The sequence below is a fragment of the Brachionichthys hirsutus genome, chromosome 15 (genome assembly GCF_040956055.1).
Source record: "Brachionichthys hirsutus isolate HB-005 chromosome 15, CSIRO-AGI_Bhir_v1, whole genome shotgun sequence".
NCBI classification, from domain to species: domain Eukaryota; kingdom Metazoa; phylum Chordata; class Actinopteri; order Lophiiformes; family Brachionichthyidae; genus Brachionichthys; species Brachionichthys hirsutus.
This window is the reverse complement of record NC_090911.1, coordinates 10,404,890-10,426,259: the sequence shown is the minus strand read 5'-3', so window position 1 is coordinate 10,426,259 and position 21,370 is coordinate 10,404,890. Positions and strand designations below refer to the sequence as shown.

Sequence of the window (21,370 nt, the reverse complement as noted above, 5' to 3'; positions counted from 1 at the left end):
AAACCAGAGGGATTTATCAGCAGGTACTCTCTTTCATCACGTGTGCAAGATGAGATGCAGCATCATTTTGTTTTCTAATGAATGATGGCCAATGTGTGCATGCGGGGGGGTGGGGGTTGGGGGTGGGGGTTGGGGGGTGGAGACTGCCGCTTGATGGATGGCCCAGCGAGAAAAAGAGGGGGCGTCTGGTGAGGCGATGGATGGAGGGATGACGAGGTGGAGGATGGAATGAGGCATTCTAATAATGACAGGCTGCTATCCGTCTGGAGTACAGCAGTAATCCTCCTCCTCATGGATTGGCGCGACTCCTGATGATGTCATGCAGGACGATGACAAACGGCGTCTGTGGAGGATGTTCATGCTGTCACACCCACTCACTCAGGCTACGCAGTAATAAGAATAATAATGGTAACGATAGCTGCGATGGTGACGATGATGATGATGACGATGATGATGATGGCATCAGTGAGTGCCAATCGCAGTCCGAAGGAAGACGCACAAAAGGCAAGTGCGTTAACATGAATTAACGAGACATGCTCTTTAAATGTGAATGTGTGACATCACACTCCTCCAGGATGATGTCACACCATCGCATTAGTGCAGCACCAGTGTGAGGTCATCCTGCTGCATACGGGCCCGTTATTGGTTCTGATGGTCAGTCATAGGCGTGGACCCTCGTTCTGGGCTGTGACATGAGGTCATGGTGGCGTCGACACACCTGGTGTGAACATGTGGTGCGACGCCAGTCCCCGCTGTGTTATTCTGTCACCACAGTCTCTGTGTGTTTATTGTGGTGGGCGAGTTTAACGAGTGTGTGGTCGTACGATCAGTAAACCTTCCCTACACATTTGACTCGCCGACTAATGAGACTTAAACGAAAAGTAAAGTACAAATAAGGACGCAGAGGGAACCCGTGAACCTCCAATGAAACGGGAGCAGACGACAGCGTTCTATTTCCTGATGGTCGGTGCCCTTCTCCCAACAGCAAGTCATTTCTAAGGTTTGATTAGTTGCCTCCGCCGAGGTGACAGACAGAAAGACTGTGTGTGTGTGTGTGTGTGTGTGTGTTTGTTTGTGTGTTTTGTGCCTGCTGATGCAATACGGGCAGATTTCCTCCTGGTGCCTGTCAAAACAGTGAGTGGCAGAGATGACTTCGGGGTGTCGCGATGTGTGCTTCTGCGCTGGAGGATCTGCTCCTCGTGTTTTTTTTTTTTTTTGCTTGCTCGTCAGTTCATCGGGGCGAGGCTGCGCTTGCTCGTCATCTCTGTTGTCATCCTGAGTGACACACGTCAGGGATGTTTCCGGAAGCGTCGCAGCCGTGACTCATTAACCAGTCGTATCGGGGAATTGCAGAGCTGGAGCCATGAAATCACCGGCGTTGGAACAAGTAGACATTGTTCGCAGCGAATGTCTCTCTCCCCCCCCCCCCTCAGTTAATTTCACCTTTTCCTGCCAGAGATCACCGTCTCAGGATCAGCTGCAGCGTGGCTCTCATCCAACACTTTTAGCAAGAACAACAACTGAATGTAACTGTGAGTGAAAGGCAACGGAGCGAGCCGCCAGGCTGCGTTCGCTGCTCGTTGCCTCCTGATGTGCAACCGTGTTGCATCACTTTTCTGCTTGAAGGGGAACAGGACGGAACTTCCTGCCAGAGATTCTCCGAGTCTTCTCACCTACCGTCTCTCAGAGAGCATCCTGGCCCGGCGTCTCCAAATGAGACACCATAAAAATAGACCAGACGGTCCGCTGAGGCCTACTTTATTCACACCCGTATTCACTGTTATATTGGATTTAGTCCTCGGGGCATGAAAGGAATGGTTTGGGCCCAGTACGCTGTGCTTGCAGGAAACCCAACCAATGCACCCCCCCCCCCCCCCCCCCCCCTTACCACATCATGCTGCTTCCACTCTTGAAGTGACCTCTCCATGCAGCCAACGACAAAAACAAAAGGTTACGGGGAGGTTTTATTTTTATGTCAACGGCGTTGTAGCAGTGGAAATGATATAAATCTCATGGAAGCTTGCCAGCAGGTCATGTGACCCTCGCCGCGCTGGCGTGGATGGCAGGTCCGTACGACACTGTTGTTGTCCTGTGTTAATGCTGCAGGGCAGCCTGTGTTTAAGACGCGTGAGGGTAGCTTCTTCTTTGCCTCCTACGCTCTCCCTCTTTTCTCTCTTTGTCTCAATCTGTCTATTTTTCGGCGTAATTACGGAGCTCGCAGAGGCGTTTAGAGTCTCATGAATATTTAGGCCTTGAAGGGGAAGTGTCAGGGGAGACCCATGTGTGGGTCTGCCCTAATTATGGAGATAGGACTCCAGACCCCGACACACACACACACACACACACACACTAAGAGCGAGCAGGGAGATAATAGCACAGCTGTTGTGGCTTACAGCTGGTGCTTTCTGCTCACTATTATTTAATAGTGAGCTAATGATGGATACGAGACTGAGCAATTAGTCAAAGGCCAAGTTTGTGTGTGTGTGTGTGTAAGCAGTCTGGTGCTCAGATGGTTTTTTTGTGATGAGGGAGATGACCAGAACTGTGGCTCATTGACTTAATGATGGAGCTCTTTGATGGGGAGACAGGAAGGGTTGGTTGGTTTTTGGAAGGGAGGGGGTGCATGTACAAAAACCATAAAATAAAAACTGATTCATTCATGATTTAATTAGAGATAAAATAAGAATGATGAACGAAGAGGAAGGATTTTTTAGGAGGTCAGAATAAGAGACAGATGCGTTGTTAGAGTAGAAGGAAAAATGGAACAGCAAGATGGTGAGCAGACTGACGGGAAACAGGAGGTGAGGAGCGGCGAGCGAGAGACAAAGAAGGTTTGAAAGATGGAAACAACAGAGACGGGGGAGGTGAGAGGTTTGCATTTTCAGGGACTCTGGTATTAAAATGAGTTGGGCGGGGTCGAGGCAAGGATGGAGGTGGAAAGAAATATCGTAGTGTAGCAGGAAACTCTTCTTGTTCACGACGGCGTCCAGACATCACTGGAGTTTTAGCTAACGAGCTCCTTGGTATTTAGTGTCTGTGGTAAACTGAGACGTGATGCGGCCCAGCTGTTAGCGCAGTGGTTTGCCTCATCGCAGCCATGTGTGAAGCTTTCATCAGGCCGCCTCGCAGCAGTCTGAATGGAAACCAGACCCAGCAGCTCATGCTGAGAAGGAGCGCCATCGATCCATCGATCTAATCTCTCGGTTGTTGATCTAACCAGCCGACGCCTGCCTCCTCATCCTCTTATCCGTCTTCCTCATCTGTTGCTAAAGGAGAGGATTCCCTCTTCACGCTTCACAGTTTTTCTGCTGCGTTATCAGGGTTGAATTACCTTCTTCCTCTTCATCAGCGCAGCCGGAGCTTGTGTTGCCTCTGCTTCGGAACTTACAGCTTCATCTTGTCCTCCTTCTGGGTTAAACAGAAATAGAGAGAGAGAGAGGAAGAAAGGAAGGGAAAAGTACATTACTGTAGAGTTCCCAATGCATTCCCCACTTTTAATTAATTAATCGATAATATCTGTTTTTAATTAAGCGAGGATCTGTGTGAGGGAGAGGAGGAAATGAAGGACACGGCGGATCCTGAACGTCGAGACGGAGGGATGAGGTCGACGGCAGATGGGAACAGATGCGGATGAGACATGAGGACGGACTGGCCTCCACAGAGGGCTACAGTATGAGGCAGCTGCTGTCATCATCATCATCATCATCCTCTCAGAGGCTCTTGGGTTCTAGATAAACACTTGCCCATATTGAAATGATCCATCCAGACAATCTGCGGGTCTTGTCGGGTTGCGGCCTGAGAAGCAAGGCATCGTCTTGCTTCGGGGTTTCGTCCTCTGGACCGGTCCGGTTGATCTGAGTCTGTAACAGAGCTGAGCGATCGCGTTGAATTAGTCAACGAAACAGGAGGTGGCTGTGACACAGGAGAGGCCGAACACAACAAGGAACACACAGCATGTGTGTGACACGGGAAGACCTGCCTGCTCTGACCTCATCACTCCCCATAGATGGCATTGAGGAATGATGAGTGACACCTTAACCGGAGCCGACAGGCGGATTTATATTTATCTATTTTTCTCGAGGCTGCTGTCACATAATCAAAAATATCTGCTGCAATATGTCCAACCCGGACCCTTTTATGCAGGAGAACGGCTCCAGGGAAATCTTTGGAAGAAAGGGGAAGGGCCCTCAGGGAGGTGGCGATGATGGAAAGTCGAGGAGATATGGAAACGATACGGCAGAATGATGATGGCTCCACTATTCTGTTCCTATCTTTGGCTCTCCTGCTTACAGGGGAGAACTCCTCGGTGTTGGCCTACATGCTACCGAAACCTCTCGCCTGCACACCTGTCCATCCGCGCATGCACGTGCACACCTCCTCTGTACTTTTGCAGTTGCAGTTGTCATGGCAATGTTAAATTGCCCGGTATCTATAAGGGTGTTTCCGATGAGGTTTATGTATAATGAGGTCTTTTGTTTTCAGAAGGACGAGGTCGAGCTCACTTTACATTCTGCTGCATATCCAACCAACAAATATAACTTAGGAGATGTTGGAGATGAACTCAGCGGCTACAGCGCGGTCTGACAGGCTTGGTCTCTGTATTAAAACCAACCGAGGACATGATGCCAACTGAAGGCTGTAGCATGACCCCGTGTCAGTCGCCCCGCCATCACCAGAACACAAATGCATAAAGCGGACCTGCGTGAGCCAATCAGAGGCTAAGGTTGGGTGAGGTAGGGTTTACGGTGCCGCCACAAGCTGCTTGGATGCCGGATGGAGAACCTGCTAGCTGTGCTGACCTAGCGCCTTTTATAAGGAGCACCAAAGCAGAGGTTTAAATCATTTGATGCAAACTGGGCTCACGTTTTTATTAGTATCATAGCGTCAACCTGAAGGTTGGCCACGTTGACACAGAGCTGCAGAACTGTTGACTTAGCAAAGGAGGCAAAACTAGCATCGGATTGGGAGGGAAGAAAGAGCATCATCATCATCATCATCGTGCAGTGTAACAGCTCAGCAGAGTGCTGTGTTCATATTACACTTTGTGAGTGGATCTTTTTACACAGCAGGCCCTGCAGTAAATAGACGCTTTGAGCTGAGGGGACATTTAAAACGCTGCTCTTTCTGACAGGCTGAATGACGTGAACGCTGCTGGAAGAAGGACAAGGCAGTAGAGACACACGCATCAACACGGTTGTGTAACATGCGCAGTCCTGATGACTCCGCGTCTTTACGTCTGGTTGAAGTGGACCTAAATTCCTCTGGTGCTGGTCCGGATAGACACCTACAGGCTGTCCGTGTGGACAGAACACTGGCTAAAGTCTTCAAAAATGTTCAAAATACATTTTCTCAGGAGAACAGCAGTTGGTGGAATTGAGTCCGGAGTTAATTTTACACTCCCACACAAACAGAACTGCTGTAATGCAGAGCCCAGTAGATGAGCCCGAGTCTGGGAGCTCGTCTTGCTCTCGGTGGGTGGGAGACGGCCACCGATCACATGCTGTCTGTGCACACAGCACGGATTTAGAGGAGTCGGCATGTGGCAACGAGCGGGTAGCAGTGACAGATGTTAAAGATAAGGGGGGAGGATGGGGAGGAACAGAGGAGGGGGGGGGGGGCAAGGGAGCTACCAGACTGATTGATGGATAGAGAAGGGAAGAGAAGAGGAGGGGAGGGAGGTGAGAAAGAGGCCAGTGGGTAGCTACATAAAGAGAAGAAGAGCGAATGTGATGGAAGACATAACTTAAACTGATATTAAACACCAGAGACAGACTAATGGCATCGTGGTGGAAGCGCTGGCATGTGGATGGATGGATCTCAGGGCTCTATAGAGCAAATAGAACTTTAATAGAACAAACCTGAAAGCATTAGGAGGGGATGAAAACTCTCTCAGATGTGTGCGCTAGTGAAAGGTGGCCTTTTTTAAAGCTGTATATTGTGCAGGGAGCAAAGCGCCGAGATGACACCCGATGACAGGGTAACCACGACGCGGCGTGTTCAGAGTCAAACTGTGACTCACGCAGAGAACTTTCCTGTAATGAAACAGGACATCAGAGCTCGTGTCGCACAAAGCAGACACAGAAATGAAAGCGGCGCATCGCTGCCGGTCCCTCCTGCCGTCTCCATTTGCAGTCATTGATCGTGCAGCCAAGCTAAACGACTGCCTACCTGCTGCGCTCAGATAACCGGCGTCTGTATCGACGTGTACGAGGGAAAGCAGCGTTCCGTTTCACTGAGACACGAATTACTGTGAGGTATCGCATGCAGAGGACAAAGTCGTTCCTTTATAGGCTAGACATAAGATTGCATTTGGTTTTGATCGTGTTAAAAGTTCGAGGATTGTCAAGATCAAGTTAGACTTAAACTGACTTAAACATTTTGGCACTCAGATGCAAAAATATTTTTTTTAAATTATAATTTATATTTACCTCACCCTTCACCCTGAGGCGCCACGCTCCAAAACCCTCGGCCCTCCCATTTCCTTTCTTCTGGACCCCCACTCTCCCCCGCCGTCCGTTCGTCCATCCATCTATCTGTCCCTTTGTCCATCCTTCTCCCCTGGGCCATATGGGCAGTTGGAGGGCTTTATGTTTAACACGTGTGTTGGCAGGAGGAGGCACACGCACACGCACACGCACACGCACACGCACACGCACACACATACACACCCACAAATGCACTTTCAGCTTCTGTTGTAGGTAAGATGCTCAGCTGCGAGGCCTCTAGTACTAATTCTGAGTGTATATGTGTGTGCGGGGTGAGGACAGAGCCCCCATTGTCCTGCAGATTAACTCATGCACACACACACATACTCCCCGGACCCCATGGGGGTCCCTTAAGTGTGAATGTGCCTTGAGGCAGAAAATCAGGGGGCAATTTACAGCTGGGGGGGGGGGGGTGTACTGCAGGCTAATTTCTCTGTTGGAAGGTTTGATGTCAAAGTGTATCTGGTTTCATGCTTAGATGTTCACCATCCTCTTCTGAACGGTTTTCCTGTCCACATAAATGCCTTAAATAGGGACTAACTTTAAAGCCAGGCCTGACCTCACAGCAACATGACTTTTGTGGAAACAGCCTCAGATTCCTCACCAGATTTGCAGCCCTACTTCAAAGCGCCCTCCTCCCGAGCCTCCCTACCTGTGTGTATTATGTTAAGCCAAGACTCAGTGACTGCTTACATTTGAAACCATTGACCTACATTGGCTGGTGTCGAGAGTAACTGCGAGGCCGCCGTGTGGCGCGTGAACTCAGAGGTAAATATCCCCGTTTGCACTTTGTGGACATTTTAATGCTTCGGTTTCTTTTCACCATTTCACATCTGCGGCCGTTTCTCACAGACAAGCGCCAATGAATTAGAGTCTGAAGTCTTTGCAGAATGCAGAAGTGATGCAAGTGTACGGTAGTGATATATAGTGATGATGGGGAAAGAGTGTCGCTATGACGTGTTTGGTTCCCTGGCGGTCACAGCAGTCTTGGGAAAAGGAAGTCTGCGCAGGAAGTGAGCTGGCTGGGCGTCTGTCCTGCGTGACTGTGAACACTGCAGTCTGCGTGACTAGTGATGCATATGCTTGCACCCACAATCTCACTCCTGCACAACCGTTAAGTCACTCTGAGGTGAAGAGAAGCACCAGTGAAAGAAAAAGAACAACAGGCCCAACAGTCGGAACCCGATTGTACCGTTCCACGGGTACGGAGGTTCGCCGATAGTATCATGATCAATAATGAATCTCCTCCAGCGTCTGTGATGGTTTGGTGCCCGTGGGGCAACCTGTAAATCTGTGACGGCTCCATTAATGCTGAAAGACCAGTCTTTGTGACTGAATGATGGCGCTGCGACAAATAAAGGCAGTTAAATGGGTGACTCATCATCATGGAGCTAAGTTTTAGCTTAGTTTGGCATATACTTGTTGTGAAGACAGGAAGGAACGGAGGGCATTAGCGCAGAGCCCTGGTTCCCACCGTCGTTTACGGCGATAAAAAAAAACACTCTGGTGTCGTGGAAAGAGGATTTCAAAGCGTGCTTCTCCTACAGCGTTCTATAAGGACTCGCCACTCATTGTTTTAGAACTTGACTTGATGGCTGCACACGTGTAGGTTGCGTGTACCTGTGAGCCTCTATCTGGCGTAGAGGTGGGGGTTGGTTTGGAGTCAGGAATGGGGGGAGGGAGGTTGGGAGGTGAACTGGGTGTTTCTCTCAGCTGCCTGCCGCTCGGCTTGTTGTTAGGGGATCGACTTTCAGCCCTTCATCTCTCTCTCTCTGATAGATTGAAGTGGAACTGAAACTGGAGTGGGCTGAGATGTAGTCTGTGCAGGACATTGTGACGGCACTGCCTTGGAAATACTTTAGAGTTGGAGAGGGGGGGGTGATGGTGGAGGTGAGGGGTGAGGAAGAACTGATCTGCCTCGGGACAGATAAGCTCCAGGGACGGAATAGAGGGAGGGAACAGGGGGAGGGAGGTGGAGGGAGAGGTTGGCAGCCCTCTGAGGACAGAGGGAGTCTCTCTCATTCTCTCTCAGACAGACTTGACGGCTGCTAATGTCTTCTCCCTCCCGTCTGTTAGGGTTCTCTCTCTCTCGCTCTCTCTCTCTCTCGCTGGAGGACTTTAGCTGCAGGGTCCGATCCGGACATGAACTGAGCAGCACTAAACAGCCGGAGACGAGGAGAACCGCTGGATGTTCCCTGTGAGTGTTGGATGTGTTGTCTTCTCTGGGCGTGCTTTGTGTTTATCTGCATGTGATGGAGGAGAGCATCTGTAAGTGAAGTCAGGTTTACACACACACACACACATACACACACTGCTGCTAACCTTTAAGGCTACTCAACGTTTTCTCCTTGTGTGGATGCTACCGGCACTCAGCCTCTCCCTCTCTCCCTCGCTCCCCCGCTCTTATCTTCTGTTGCCTTTAATTCTCTTAATGGTCTGGAGGCCCCAGCTGGCCAGCGGGGATACCCCTATGTGTGTGTGTGTGTGTGTGTGTGTGCTTCGTGGATAGAGATAGAGCATCGTTGCGTTGTGGGATAAGCGACCCCAGGCTTTCCCCCCTCTCACACACAATTATACGATAGATCTTGCTTTCTATTTTTAAACGCGCCGTTTTGCGCTCCAGTCTGCTTTAATCTGCAGCGCCTGCAGAAGCCTTTCTCACAGCTTTGCCTGCGTTTGCGCGGTTCATCCCGGGACGCAGAGATAGCAGCTCTCCTCTCTGACTTATCCTCTGTTTTGTCAGCTGCTGACCTCTCTCTCTCCCCCTCCATCTCCTGCATTGTTTGTGCTCTCTATATTTCTGCCAAATCTATATGGCCGCTCTCCGCCGCAGCCTCTGCTTGCTTTTTATAGCCGGAACTGTAATTTCTGCATCATCTTTTCTCTCTTTTTGTGTCTTTTTCTGATTGGAATTTGAAACCCGTGTGCTTGTGTGAGTGTGTGTTCATACTTGTATGGATGTAAGCTCCCCTGTTAAATGTCCTGGTACATCACCCTTTGTTCCACTGAGCACAGAGCAGTTTCGGAGAACACCCCAGGGAGACAATTGCCCCATTCATGTGTGTAGGTGTGTGTGTGTGTGTGTCATGGAGATAAACTTATGATTATTTATATTTTGTGAATTGCTCTGTGCAGGCAATGTGAGAACATTTTGAGAAATACTTTTATCAACTTACTAAAAATTGGACGTGTGGCGTTTTCTTTGACATGAAATGTCCTACAGACATTTATTCATAAGGTCATCATTGATTGAATTAGCACAAGGAATGGTCACTCAAATATTATTCAACGTTTTAACGGGTATTTAGTACACAATTATTATTTTATCCATTTTTTTAATCTTGTTTTACTGTCACTCGGACGTGATTCAGCATCACCACCAGACGGTGGCAGTATTTCACCTACAGGCTGTTTGCAACCCACTGTTAAGAAATGAAGAAGAACAAGCTACGATCACAAGGCAGACCATTAGAAACGTGAACAGATGTCAAAAATCAGCCGCTGGACTCCTTGGAAGAAGGAGGGCAGTTCATGGCTAACGCTGTTAGCCGACAAACAGTTTTACGTTAGACGTGCAGAACAATCTCAAAGATTTTAGCTAAAGGATATTGAATATTAAATAGCAATTGTTAATATTGATATTGGTTGAAATACTCATCCCTTCATGGACCCTATTTGATCGGCACGTTCTCCTTTTATGTTTGCTTTGAATTGTTTCAGTCGGTAGCTACGCTACCCCCTACTGGTCTTTTAGCGCTAGTGCTCATCCATGTCCAGATAGTGTTGGACTTTAATCACTGGACCTCCAGAGGTGAAACTACTGAGAGTGCTTTCAGGTCACCACCTCTTTATTACAGTTTAATGGTAAAATAGGTTCCTGAAAGCAGCGTTGATGAGAAATGGCAATTGATTATCATTTAATCATGGCACTGTTTTTGTTTTTGTTTTGTTTCAAAGGAACAATGTGTGTTTTGCGTTAGACTTGTGTGCGCGTGACACACGTTTCATTACGCTCCTGTGCAAGCGCTTTGAGGGAGGCAGTGTCGGTGAGTCGTGTTCAGACTCAGTTTCATTAATGCTGGGGTCATGAATCCACCTCCTGAATCTACTGCGACCCCAAAGAGCTTTATGGACGGCCCTGCCAAGGCCCTCCCTGTGTGTGGGTGTGTGACCGTGTGTGTGTGTGTGCGTGACGGAGATGAATAGGTGCTGTATGTTTGCCTGTAAAGCGGTGCTCAATCACCGACGCGCTAATAGTCTTCCTTTAGGGCATCAATAGATTTTCATGTGTCAGAACAGATGTACGACATTTCTTACATGTAATCACATATATGTTATTTATTAAATATGTCTGTATACAATATACTACATTTTATTATATTTAATCACATATATTTTGTTGTATTAATGTGTCTACATTATATTTAATAGTTTATTTAATTACATGTATTAGATTTAATTAATAATGTTTTGGATACATGTGTCTATATATACACATTATATTTAATATAATTTCAAAAAAATGTAAATCAAGCTATTCAGGTTATCCACTAAAACTTTACTGATATCACAATATATCACAGAAAATCTGAATATTGGCAGCAAAGTGATGCGCTTGAAGGTCATTCCAGCCACAGTGCACGCAAAGTCAATTTCATCCTGGTGTGAAGGTTTCTGTTCCTGTCCGTGAATGTCTGCACGAACATACAACTATGTGTGAATTTGCATATGTGTGTGTGGTGCTTTTGCAGAGCCCGCTTTAACTGCTGAGCTAGCATGAATCATCACATGGCAGACACAGGGGCATTTGGTGCCGGCCCTGAGAGAATTTAAACCCACCGATGGGGGTGTTTCCTCCGGATTTACTGCTTGAGTAAGTTGGATAGACAGAGAAAGACTGGCAAATGAGGATGGAGGAGTAGGGATGAACAATTTTGTGTAGAATGGACAGAAAAAAGTCAAACCTACAAAGAGAGACAGTGGTAAAAGAGCGGCGATATCTCTGTCTGCTACTGCCTAATAAGTCCAGAGAGTCTGTGCGGGTGCGCGTCGTCCTCTCTCAGCTGTATAATGTGTTTAAAGTCTACGGTCTGTATTTTGATGTCCTATAAATAGCCAGATGGTACACCCTACCAGCTCCTGCATATTCAGCTACCCAGGGATTCCCTCAGTGGGAATGAATGGCAGCAATGTAGAGGAGGCTGGTAGTTTGTTTAATCTAGCGGCTACAGGTGTCGCTTCGACGAGGCTTTATATAAATGTGTGTGTCTGTTTCCCCTCCGTCGTTTTCATCTGAGCTCCATTTTCATACACAGTGGTGCCCAAATGCCCCCCCCCCAGCAGTGGAAAGTGGAATAAGTGACTTCTTTGTGATTCACTTTTCAGACGTCATTTAGGACAGAGGCAAAGTCACTGTAATCTGGCATGACGGTAAAGGCTCAGATAACGTCGCACTGATTTAAGATCAGTTGTGTAACAGTTGGTAAAAGCGATGTGGCGTGTCTTTTTTGTTGTAAAGTACATTACAATAAATTAACACAAGGGTTCGATAAAACTACATTAAACCTGTTATACTAAGAGAAGAATGGAATTTATTTGGCTTTGGTTTTTACATAAAGTTATGAACTAAATCTTCACTCAAACACCTCATCCGGAATAATTTGGGTTCATAAAATCAGAAAAAGACAGAAACTACAAGAGTCTGGTTACATCACCTTGGACCAGATTTTATCGCTCTAAAGGAGTGTTTAAATTCTTTAAAGGAATGGCATGTCATTTTGGAGCATGTGCTTATTTACTCGCCTTGCTGAGAGGTTGATAAAGATGTCAGTATCAGACAGTGCCAGGCTAGCTCTCAGTTTACAGGAAGATCAAAATATTCCTTTAAGTTATCTCTAAAATGTCCATAAACCTTTGACTGTATGCGACCCTTAGCTGAGTTGAACTGTTTATCTTGATCCCTTGTGGACCCGGAGGTCAATGAGTCTCCTCGACTGACCCTCTCTAAAACGTATCATACAGGAAAACTTGCTTCCTGTTCGTCACAAGTCCCGATTTAAACAACGAACATAACAATTGGAAGAGGGACACAATTTCTGGCCTGAGGGTGGTGATGGTGCATGAATGAGATGCTCCTCAGCTGTTTCCTCGTTGCCTTAAAGTAAAAAAACAAAAACAAAACACAATCAGAGGAACACAATGCACATGTCTGCATTACACACTTGCAGACACACACGCATGCTTTTGAATGAGTGGAGTGGATTAGTGGTGCAGCAAATGTCAGATGAAGCTCCAGTCAAATGCATTGTTGTTATTTAATATTTGCAAAGTGACAATGATGCTGCAAATCACATCTCATTACTCAAATTCATTACACCCGACCTCTTATTTGAAGAATCTATAACCAGTGTAAAATTAATGGCTGCTTTTGGACAAAGAATATCGCAGCCTGTGTTGTCCCACCATGAGATCCCTCTTCGTGTGTCTGGCCCCAGCTGAAAGTACACAATGAACCCGGGCTAAGGAGTGTGGTTTCCCCTAAACGAGTTGGCTGTAGCCGAAAACAGCGCTGGAGGAAGAAGGAGGGAAAGTAAACAACAGATGGCTGAAACATGTTGCTGCTCCTCGCAGTAGCAGACGCTGCGTCAGCCCACCACCAGTCTCGAGAGGGCTTACTAGCCAGTGGCTACCACGAAGACTGGGGGGTCAGAGGGCAAGAGCCTCTACGATGACAGCCCAGACGACACACACACACACCGAGTGTTAAGCTGTGCTTTCTTTTGTTGAAGTTTGGCAGCGATGATTGGAATATTCCATCCAATGTCAAACCTTAACCCACCTGCCGCCAGCTAGGATGACACACATTCAGACAGCTGTGTGTGTGTGTGCGTGCGTGTGTGTGTGTCCGAGCGCTGAACCCTCTCATGCTGGGGAATATGAGGGCTGGCACACATTGGCTGCCAGCTGCCATGACCTCATTCACAGCATGAGAGACAGAAATAGAGAGAGAGAGAGAGAGAAAGAGAATGGGAAAAGACAAGTTTCTAAAATGAGATGGTATATGTGTGTAGTGTGTGTGTGTGTGTGTGTGCGTGCGTGAGGGAGAGAGAGCGGGTATACATGAACTATACCATGACCTCACTTTCTGGTTCAGTGTCATCGGTCTTTGAATAAAAGCAAAACATAATGTACTTTTGGGTCAACTTTATACTCTGCAGCGTGTGAGATCGTTCCACGTATTTTCCAGCTCGTTATTGTCTGAACACGTCATGCAGGTTCTTGTTGGGAACACAAACGGTGTCGGTTCTCGTTAGTCAACAGCGTAATGGGGTTTTCATCCTGTCTGCCTTTTTTACTTTTGGTTTTTATATACGGCGATGATGTCAGACAAGTGGTGGGCGAGGTCAGACAGGAGCAGATAGATGAGACGGCGTTGTGTCATCCACTTCCACGTCTGCCAGAGTAACCGACGGGAAGCGCCGGCTGCTGCTCCTGGAAGAGATCTCTGCATCGGCTTTACCTCCGAACTGCATCGAAATCAGGATGCAGCAGATTAACAGCTTTTCATTTGGTTCTGATTCTGGACGAGGCTTGAAAATGGGACTCTTCTGAGTGCCATTTTAGTTGGTATTAGCAAATGATTTGCTAATACCAACTAATCCCCAAGTAAAAAAAAAAACGGTGAAACGTCACCAACACTTCCCATCAGCATCATTCTCTTTCTCCGTCTTCTTTCTTTCGTATTTCTCCGTTGTCTTCTGCCTACTGCATTCTTCGGACGATAGTTTGTTGGTAAGCGATTAATAATGAACGAGGTGGATGCTGATCGTTCGACCTTTGCCTCTCTCTCTTTGTCCACAGGAATGGCTGCGGCTCTGCGCTCCTGATGAAACCAGATCGCACACATTTATCATTCATCGGCTCCTTCATCTCCATCTCCGTCCTCTCGCCAGCTCTCATCACCCCAGCGCAACCGCATTGATGAGGCAACCTTAAGCTCCAGTCAGCGCAGCACCACCTGCACAAACGCCCCCCCCCCACACACACACACACACACACACACATTCCACCCTCCTCTCGTCAACCCTTCCATTATAGTAATGGGACAGAAGATCTCTGGTGGCATTAAATCGGTGGACGGTCGTGGGGAAAGCGGCGGCTCCCCGTCCTACCGGCCCTTGACTCACCGCCGGCAGCACCCGGACCTGAGGGATCCCGATTTCTCCAAACCCCCCAGGCTGGATCTGCTCTTGGACATGCCGAGCGCAGGACTGGACATCCAGCTTCGACATGCGTGGAACCCTGACGACCGCTCGCTCAACATCTTCATCAAAGAGGAGGATAGGCTCACATTTCACCGCCACCCGGTCGCCCAGAGTACAGACTGTATCCGAGGACGGGTCGGATATACGCGGGGCCTTCACGTGTGGAGGGTCCACTGGCCTTCCCGGCAGCGCGGCACCCACGCCGTGGTCGGCATTGCAACCTCGGAGGCTCCCTTACATTCTGTGGGATACACGGCGTTGGTGGGGTCGGACTGTGAATCCTGGGGCTGGGATCTCGGACGCAACAGGCTCTACCACGACAGTAAGAACAGGGCCCACAGCTCGATACCCTCTTACCCCTGCTTTCTGGAGCCGGACGAGCCGTTCACCCTGCCGGACTCTCTGATAGTGATTCTGGACATGGACGAAGGGACGCTGAGCTTCATGGTGGACTCGCAGTATCTCGGAGTGGCTTTTCGAGGACTGAAGGGCAAAAAGCTGTATCCCATCGTCAGCGCCGTGTGGGGTCATTGTGAGATATCAATTAAGTACATCAACGGCTTGGATCGTAAGTATCACACGCCGCACAAACGGCACATTCAATTCATGTTGAGGAAAAACTGATTCTCTTTTCAATCATCATCCGAGAAGTCAGAGGATAGACGACGGGGATAGGAAGCCAGAAGCGGTAGCCCGACGGGAACTGCAGCAACTCGTCTTAGGTTGTGATGTGACTTGCCTCTATTACGCCATCCTGTAAAGTTAGAGCTAGTAAAAGGTGCAAACTGGTAATGTCTGCTTCGGCAAACAGTTGCAAGAAAGAAAAATCCACATATTCTGCAACACTGAGTGCAGGAACAGGTTCCCTAAAGCGCTAACGGCTCATCGTGTGTCATCGTTAAACATGCATTTTAGTTTCTCTTTGGAAAACTCCTCCGTGCTGTTGCTTCATTTCAAGCTGAATCACAACAGCTGGCATGAATTAGTTACTGTATCTCACATTTAAGTATTGATGAAAGATGCTTGCAGACATGTTGCCGATAAGATCATTACCTTACGGCTCTTTTAGTTCCACCCCCCGAGTCTCTGCAGGAGCTTCTTTCTCCACATGAACCTGAGAATGCACAAAGAGACATCTGTATTTCAAGTTGTTTGAATGATGCCTTCGGGCGTCAACATCACGTTACTAGCTTTTTTTTCCGGGGTCACTTTCAGGGCCAGAAAGGTTTGTCCTGCCCTAAATACTTCCTGATTGGAAGAACAGCAGATGTGTTGAAGCTGTTGTTGTTGTGTCTTTGCCTTTCCCAGAGACAGATAAGTTTAGATGTTAGCCTTCTCCTTTGGGTGTAGGTATTTGACAATGTTGGTCTCTGGAGAAGCTTTCTGTTTGACTCCTAGTGTGTGTGTGTGTTACGAGAGATCGCAGCCTAAACAGACCTACCCTTTTGGACAGCGTGATAGAGGAGCTCTTAAACACACATCATGGACACAACGACACCGTTGAGCGTGTGCTATGCTCTTTTTCGATGCCACCACGGTGTGTTTCTGTGTGTTATGTCTGATTTTTCTTTGCTCAACTCCCTCAAATTTCTCAAATTCTTCTCTACAAGTACAGTGCCCTGAAGGTCACCATAACAACAAGAGCGTTTTCGACTGACATAAAGCGCTGTCTGACTGTTTGTGTCGCGTCTGTTGCATCCAGACTTACAGAGTGCACGGTTTGACTGTCGAAAGTCTCTCACCTCAGGCTAATTCACTAGCAGCTGCTATAGCCGACGCAGCAGGCTCGTAGTTTCAAGCGCTGAGCAGCTAACTCTCTGTTTTGTTCTTTAGTTTCATGCATCGCTTTCAAGACAGAGTTTCTACCGCCAAGGGATAAATGACCCTCCGAGAGGGCAAACGCATGAGTCTCATTAGCCACCAGCTCAATAAGACATCATATGTTACCGCGGCATTGATTACTGTCTTATAATGTCAACAGACCATTTCAAAAAACATCTATTTTAGAACAGTCAGACTTGCTGCCTAGCAACACCGACTGCTGGGGATGATTAGTAGTTGTATTAAAAGCTGTACTGGTAGTAGTAATAGTCCTAGTTATTAACACTGATCTAGCAGTGCAATCAATAGTCATTACCGGCTTGACTTTCTGCTGAGGGCTGTTTTTCTGTGCCGTGAATCTTGGGACATTTGTCTACGAAGAATTCAATGCATGTGTCCTTCAAGGCCTCAGAAACTCAGCAAGAGCCTTCAAAAAATATGGAGTCCTTGTCATGCATCAACAATGAGGATAAGGATTAGTAGCTAAGGACGTACCTGAGGGACCGTCCTCTACCTAGACCAGTAAATAAAATAGCCCCGGGGTGTCCTCCTCCATTGCAGAGGGGACGTAGCGGTTACGATAACACGTCTGTGTTACGGCTTCGTTCGATATCAGTTTAGAATTGAGTCAGCCGTCTGCCCTGTGGATACTGGGAACGAAGCCATAATTGCTGTCTGCCCGTAAGTGTGGGAGTGTGTCTGAATGACGCGGCAGGAGCGGCTCCTCAGCGCAACAACTGACATTTTACAGGGTTGTGTCTCGCTATCTGGTATTCATGCTGTGTGTGTGTGTGAGTTTCAACCCAATAGGTGTAATGTCGTAATCTGTTCCGTGTGTTTACGAGTGTTTGTGTGAATCCTCTTGTTCAGTAATGGCTTCACATAACAGGTCTTCCCGTGATAAGAGGCTATTGAATGGCTTGTGAAATATCGTTGCGACGGGAAACGACGCAACTGCGGGGTATTAAAAAGAGATCTGTCATCCCCTAGTTCCCAGACATTAAACCGCCAGAGACAATACGACAATAAGGACTGTAACAAACTTTGGATTACAATGCCCTCAATGCAGCTGTGATCTCCTGGACACGTTTCTATTAGTCACCAACCGACTGAAATATTTAAACTTCCTGTCTACCTTCGGCTGAAGGATTGGTCAGTCTCTCACGACATCAAACTCTCTTCACACAGCAGCTGTAATATGATTCAGCTGCTGACGGGACATCATTGTTCTGTCGGAGACTGTTAGGAAAGCAAAGGGAGGAGAAAACCTTAAATTCAAGTGAAAATGAGGGAGAAAAATAGATTCATATCAGCGACAAGCAAGCAAATCCTGGATCGCATCTGACAGTATCAGGAACTATTCTGAAGACTGAATAAAAGACGATGAGAGGGAGGGAGGTGTGAACAATGAGGACTGGACGAGCTGGCGGAGCGATGCTGTTGTGTGGGATGAATGTGGAAACGTGCCGCTGACACTCAGGATCAACTTCCAGGCAGCAGAGAGTCTTTTACAAGGACTGCCTGCATCGTAGCTGCACCGCACGCACTGTTGCCGTGTCCAACATGACAAACACACACACACACACACACACACACACACACACAAGGCTGCTGCAGCGTGCAGAACACAAATACCAACGACAACCTTGGGCTCCCATTGGCCACAGTTAGATTGCGCTTCACTCTCGGGTGTATCCGGGGCGACACATTCAAGATAAAGTGACCCTCCGTTTTAGGTGATTCCATTTTGGTTTGCGCCGATCCTTTAATGGAGATTTACTTCGTGTCAGGAAGCTTTACGGTAGACGGTAAACTTTACCGTTCGGCAAAGTGGACTCAAACCTCACTTCACGTATTCTCGCACCCGAGCTGTTTATCAGTCTAACTAGAGAATGTGAGGCGAGTCACAGAAACGTCTTTACAGCCTCATAAGGGGATGGAGCGCCGGTCGTTTCATTTGGTGTCTGAAATCATTCACCCGAGGGGTCATTAAATGTGATGCGTAACCAAAGTAGTATAACGTGATCACGTTTCCATTTGAAATAGTGAAGAAGCATTTCTTATCCATTTGAATTAACCTCAGCTGGCTGTTTCTCCTGCTTCCAGCTTTTTTGTGTGACGCTTTGCTAATCACACCCCCCTGGAGCCGTGTTTGCTCTGTTGGAATCGATATCGTCATCCAGCGCCGGCGCTTTCCTGACGTTCCCGTGTTGATGCCGTGCGATCGGCGAGCAGAGGTCGAGCAGAGGTCGAGCAGAGGTTGGGAGGCTTTCTGTTAAATGAGCTAGAACTGTTGAGCAACACGTAAAACACGTTGTGTGTCTCATCACCTCGCAGAGATGCCTGATGGCGGGGCGGGGGGGGGGGATATAAAGTGGATAGCGAGCAGCTGCTGTAATGCCTAACCACGTTTAAAGACTTCATCGTGTACAACGACGACACCCCATAAAAGTGATGAGAACATTTGATTCATAATTATATCCAAGCTGTCCATTTATTATACTTGTGTACACCAGTGGAGCGAAGCCTGTCACTTAAAACGGTTCATGTCAGAGCCCTTAGAGCCCTTCAACATTAAAAACTCTGTTCCTACCGGAGGCCAGGATGTAGCCTTCCATTAGAAATAAACTCGACGACCCGTCTGTGTCAGCAGAGGAGAGGGAACAGTTCCCTCAAATCAATTTGTCATTTGTTTCAGCGTAATGAAATGGGTGGCGCACCACACGCCCCTCAGTTCTGCCATAAAACTCCTGCACGCAGTGACAGTGACTGCCTCGTTTTTGCAAATTGGAAAGGCAAAACGCAACGCAGAAAAATAAACCAAACTGTTTTTCTTTGTCACATTTCATTCTCCAGATTGTTCTCGGCTTCGCTTTCGTACAGCCGCCTTTAGCGAGCGAGGAAATAAGATTTTAATCACTTCAGTGAAACACCATGCTGCATGTTCTCACATTTAATAAGGAGCTCAGCGTTAAGGAGCTGACTGCACAGAATTGGGGAGAGAGCCGAGGTCCGGAATCACGTTTGTCTCACATTCCTGATTATTTTAGAGGTGGATAAATGATAAGATTTTATGTATACATGTTATGCAATTTTGGGATGGAGAACTTTTAATTGTAAATCTGTACAAACATTTAACCAGTGACAAACCCCCGAGGAGACAGTGAACAGAGGATTTACAGTAATACAGGATGATAAAGCAAGAGCAGAGCTTTAAAAGGAAACACTGGCACGGCTTGTCTTCCCCCCCCCCCCCTCTCTGCCCACAGCGCCCATCTTTCTGTGTGACACTAATGTATATCTGGTAAGAAATGACTCACAGGATCTGGACGAACAATTTAAGCACCAAAGTTAGTTTGAGCCAAGAATCTCAAGATGGATGTTTCTCAGGGAGAACTTTAGGCAAGGATTCAGGATGTTCACACTCTGGTCTCCTAAATCTGTGTGGGACGATTTGAGTCCGATGTTTGTAGCCATAAGTCCTCCCACTCTGCGCTGCATCTGTTTTTAGTGCTAAAGGCTTCCTCTGCGCTTCTGCACAACGCTCTGCTTTAAATATCTGCTTGTCGTCTCGTGGATTCATGATCCATAGCGAAGTATCGGCATCGCAAGAGCCTGATTGTGTCTTTATAAACCGTCTGCGTAATGCTGCTGGAGTTTTTGTGTATTTGTCACCTTGCGCATGTCGTTGGGTCTGTTTTTCTGCTCATTATCACGTCTCATCGGGTTTTCCTTTGTGCAAACGTTTGCTTGTTTGTTCCTTTAGCTCAGTGCCGCTGTGAAAATTTGCCAGAGGTCGCGTTGCACTTCCACTTCACCGCCGTCGTCGTGTGCAGGCCTCGCAATTACACTTTTAATTATTTCATATTTATCAACTATAATTAAAAGATTAAAGGATTATATGTTCCTATAAGACAGTTATTTAGCCTCCTGGGTCTAGAAGCATTTACAAAACCCAACAGAGGTCTCTTCTAGCCTTGAGAGAGAGCGAGAGAGAGAGAGAGATATTTTCTTTGCCGATGACTCTCCGTTGTAGGAGGAGAGTGTATCATCACAGGGGAGGGAGGAAGACTTCGATGGGGAGGGAGAGTGGGGTTTTCTAATAAACACAACTCTCCCATGAATGTGAAGCGGCTAATGCTACGTAGAGACCCTCCATAAAAAAACAAACGAGCAGATGAATAATCACAAGAACGGAGTATATTACTGTCCAACGGGAGTTGTGGCTAAAAGCAGCACGCTAAGCTAAACATAGCAAGCTGCCCAACTGTTGAAAAGATGAAAACAAAGCATTCTGAAACGTTTCCGTCTCTGTGTTTCCTCCCAGCTGAGCCCCTTCCTCTGATGGACCTGTGTCGGCGTGCAGCCCGGGTGGCGTTGGGCCGGGGGCGTCTCCAGGAGATCGAGAGCCTCCCTCTGCCCCAGTCCCTGAAAAATTACCTCCAGTACCAGTGATAACACCAACGGAGCCCGCTGAATGAACGGACGCAAACCAGCTCCCCAGAAAGACGGATGGACTCAAGATATTTAACTAAGGATGCAAAGAGAAGGATGAAGGATGCAGCGTTCCACGCCTCGAGCGTCGTAGCTCACAAACGAAGGCTCAATGACAGGACGGAGAGAAAAGACGGTGGACGAACCGACGGAGGAAATCCAGGCATGAAACGGACCGGACAGCACCCAGCTTCTCCTGGATCTCCAGCTGCTTTTTCATTTGTGTTTGACTTGAATTAAATTATAGATGTACAGTATCAGTGTCCTCTGATGCGTGGTTGAGGGGTGACACTGCCACCTAGTGAT

The 21,370-nt window shown here is 47.6% G+C and overlaps 1 protein-coding gene across 1 annotated transcript; it reads left to right on the top strand.

The window, feature by feature from the left end:
* The first annotated feature begins 14,584 nt into the window (after window positions 1-14,584).
* Window positions 14,585-21,088, top strand: LOC137904926 (SPRY domain-containing SOCS box protein 4-like). The gene is made up of 2 exons (XM_068749143.1): window positions 14,585-15,317; window positions 20,898-21,088. Exons 1-2 carry the CDS (start codon window positions 14,585-14,587, stop codon window positions 21,023-21,025), a joined length of 861 nt encoding a protein of 286 aa, XP_068605244.1. The 3' UTR covers window positions 21,026-21,088.
* Window positions 21,089-21,370: the final 282 nt, after the last annotated feature.

Bases quoted from the DNA above. Each gene is read 5' to 3' on its own strand.
- LOC137904926 (XM_068749143.1), top strand. From the start codon at position 14,585: ATGGGACAGAAGATCTCTGGTGGCATTAAATCGGTGGACGGTCGTGGG. The intron at 15,318-20,897 runs GTAAGTATCACA...GTTTCCTCCCAG, and splicing joins GTACATCAACGGCTTGGATC to CTGAGCCCCTTCCTCTGATG.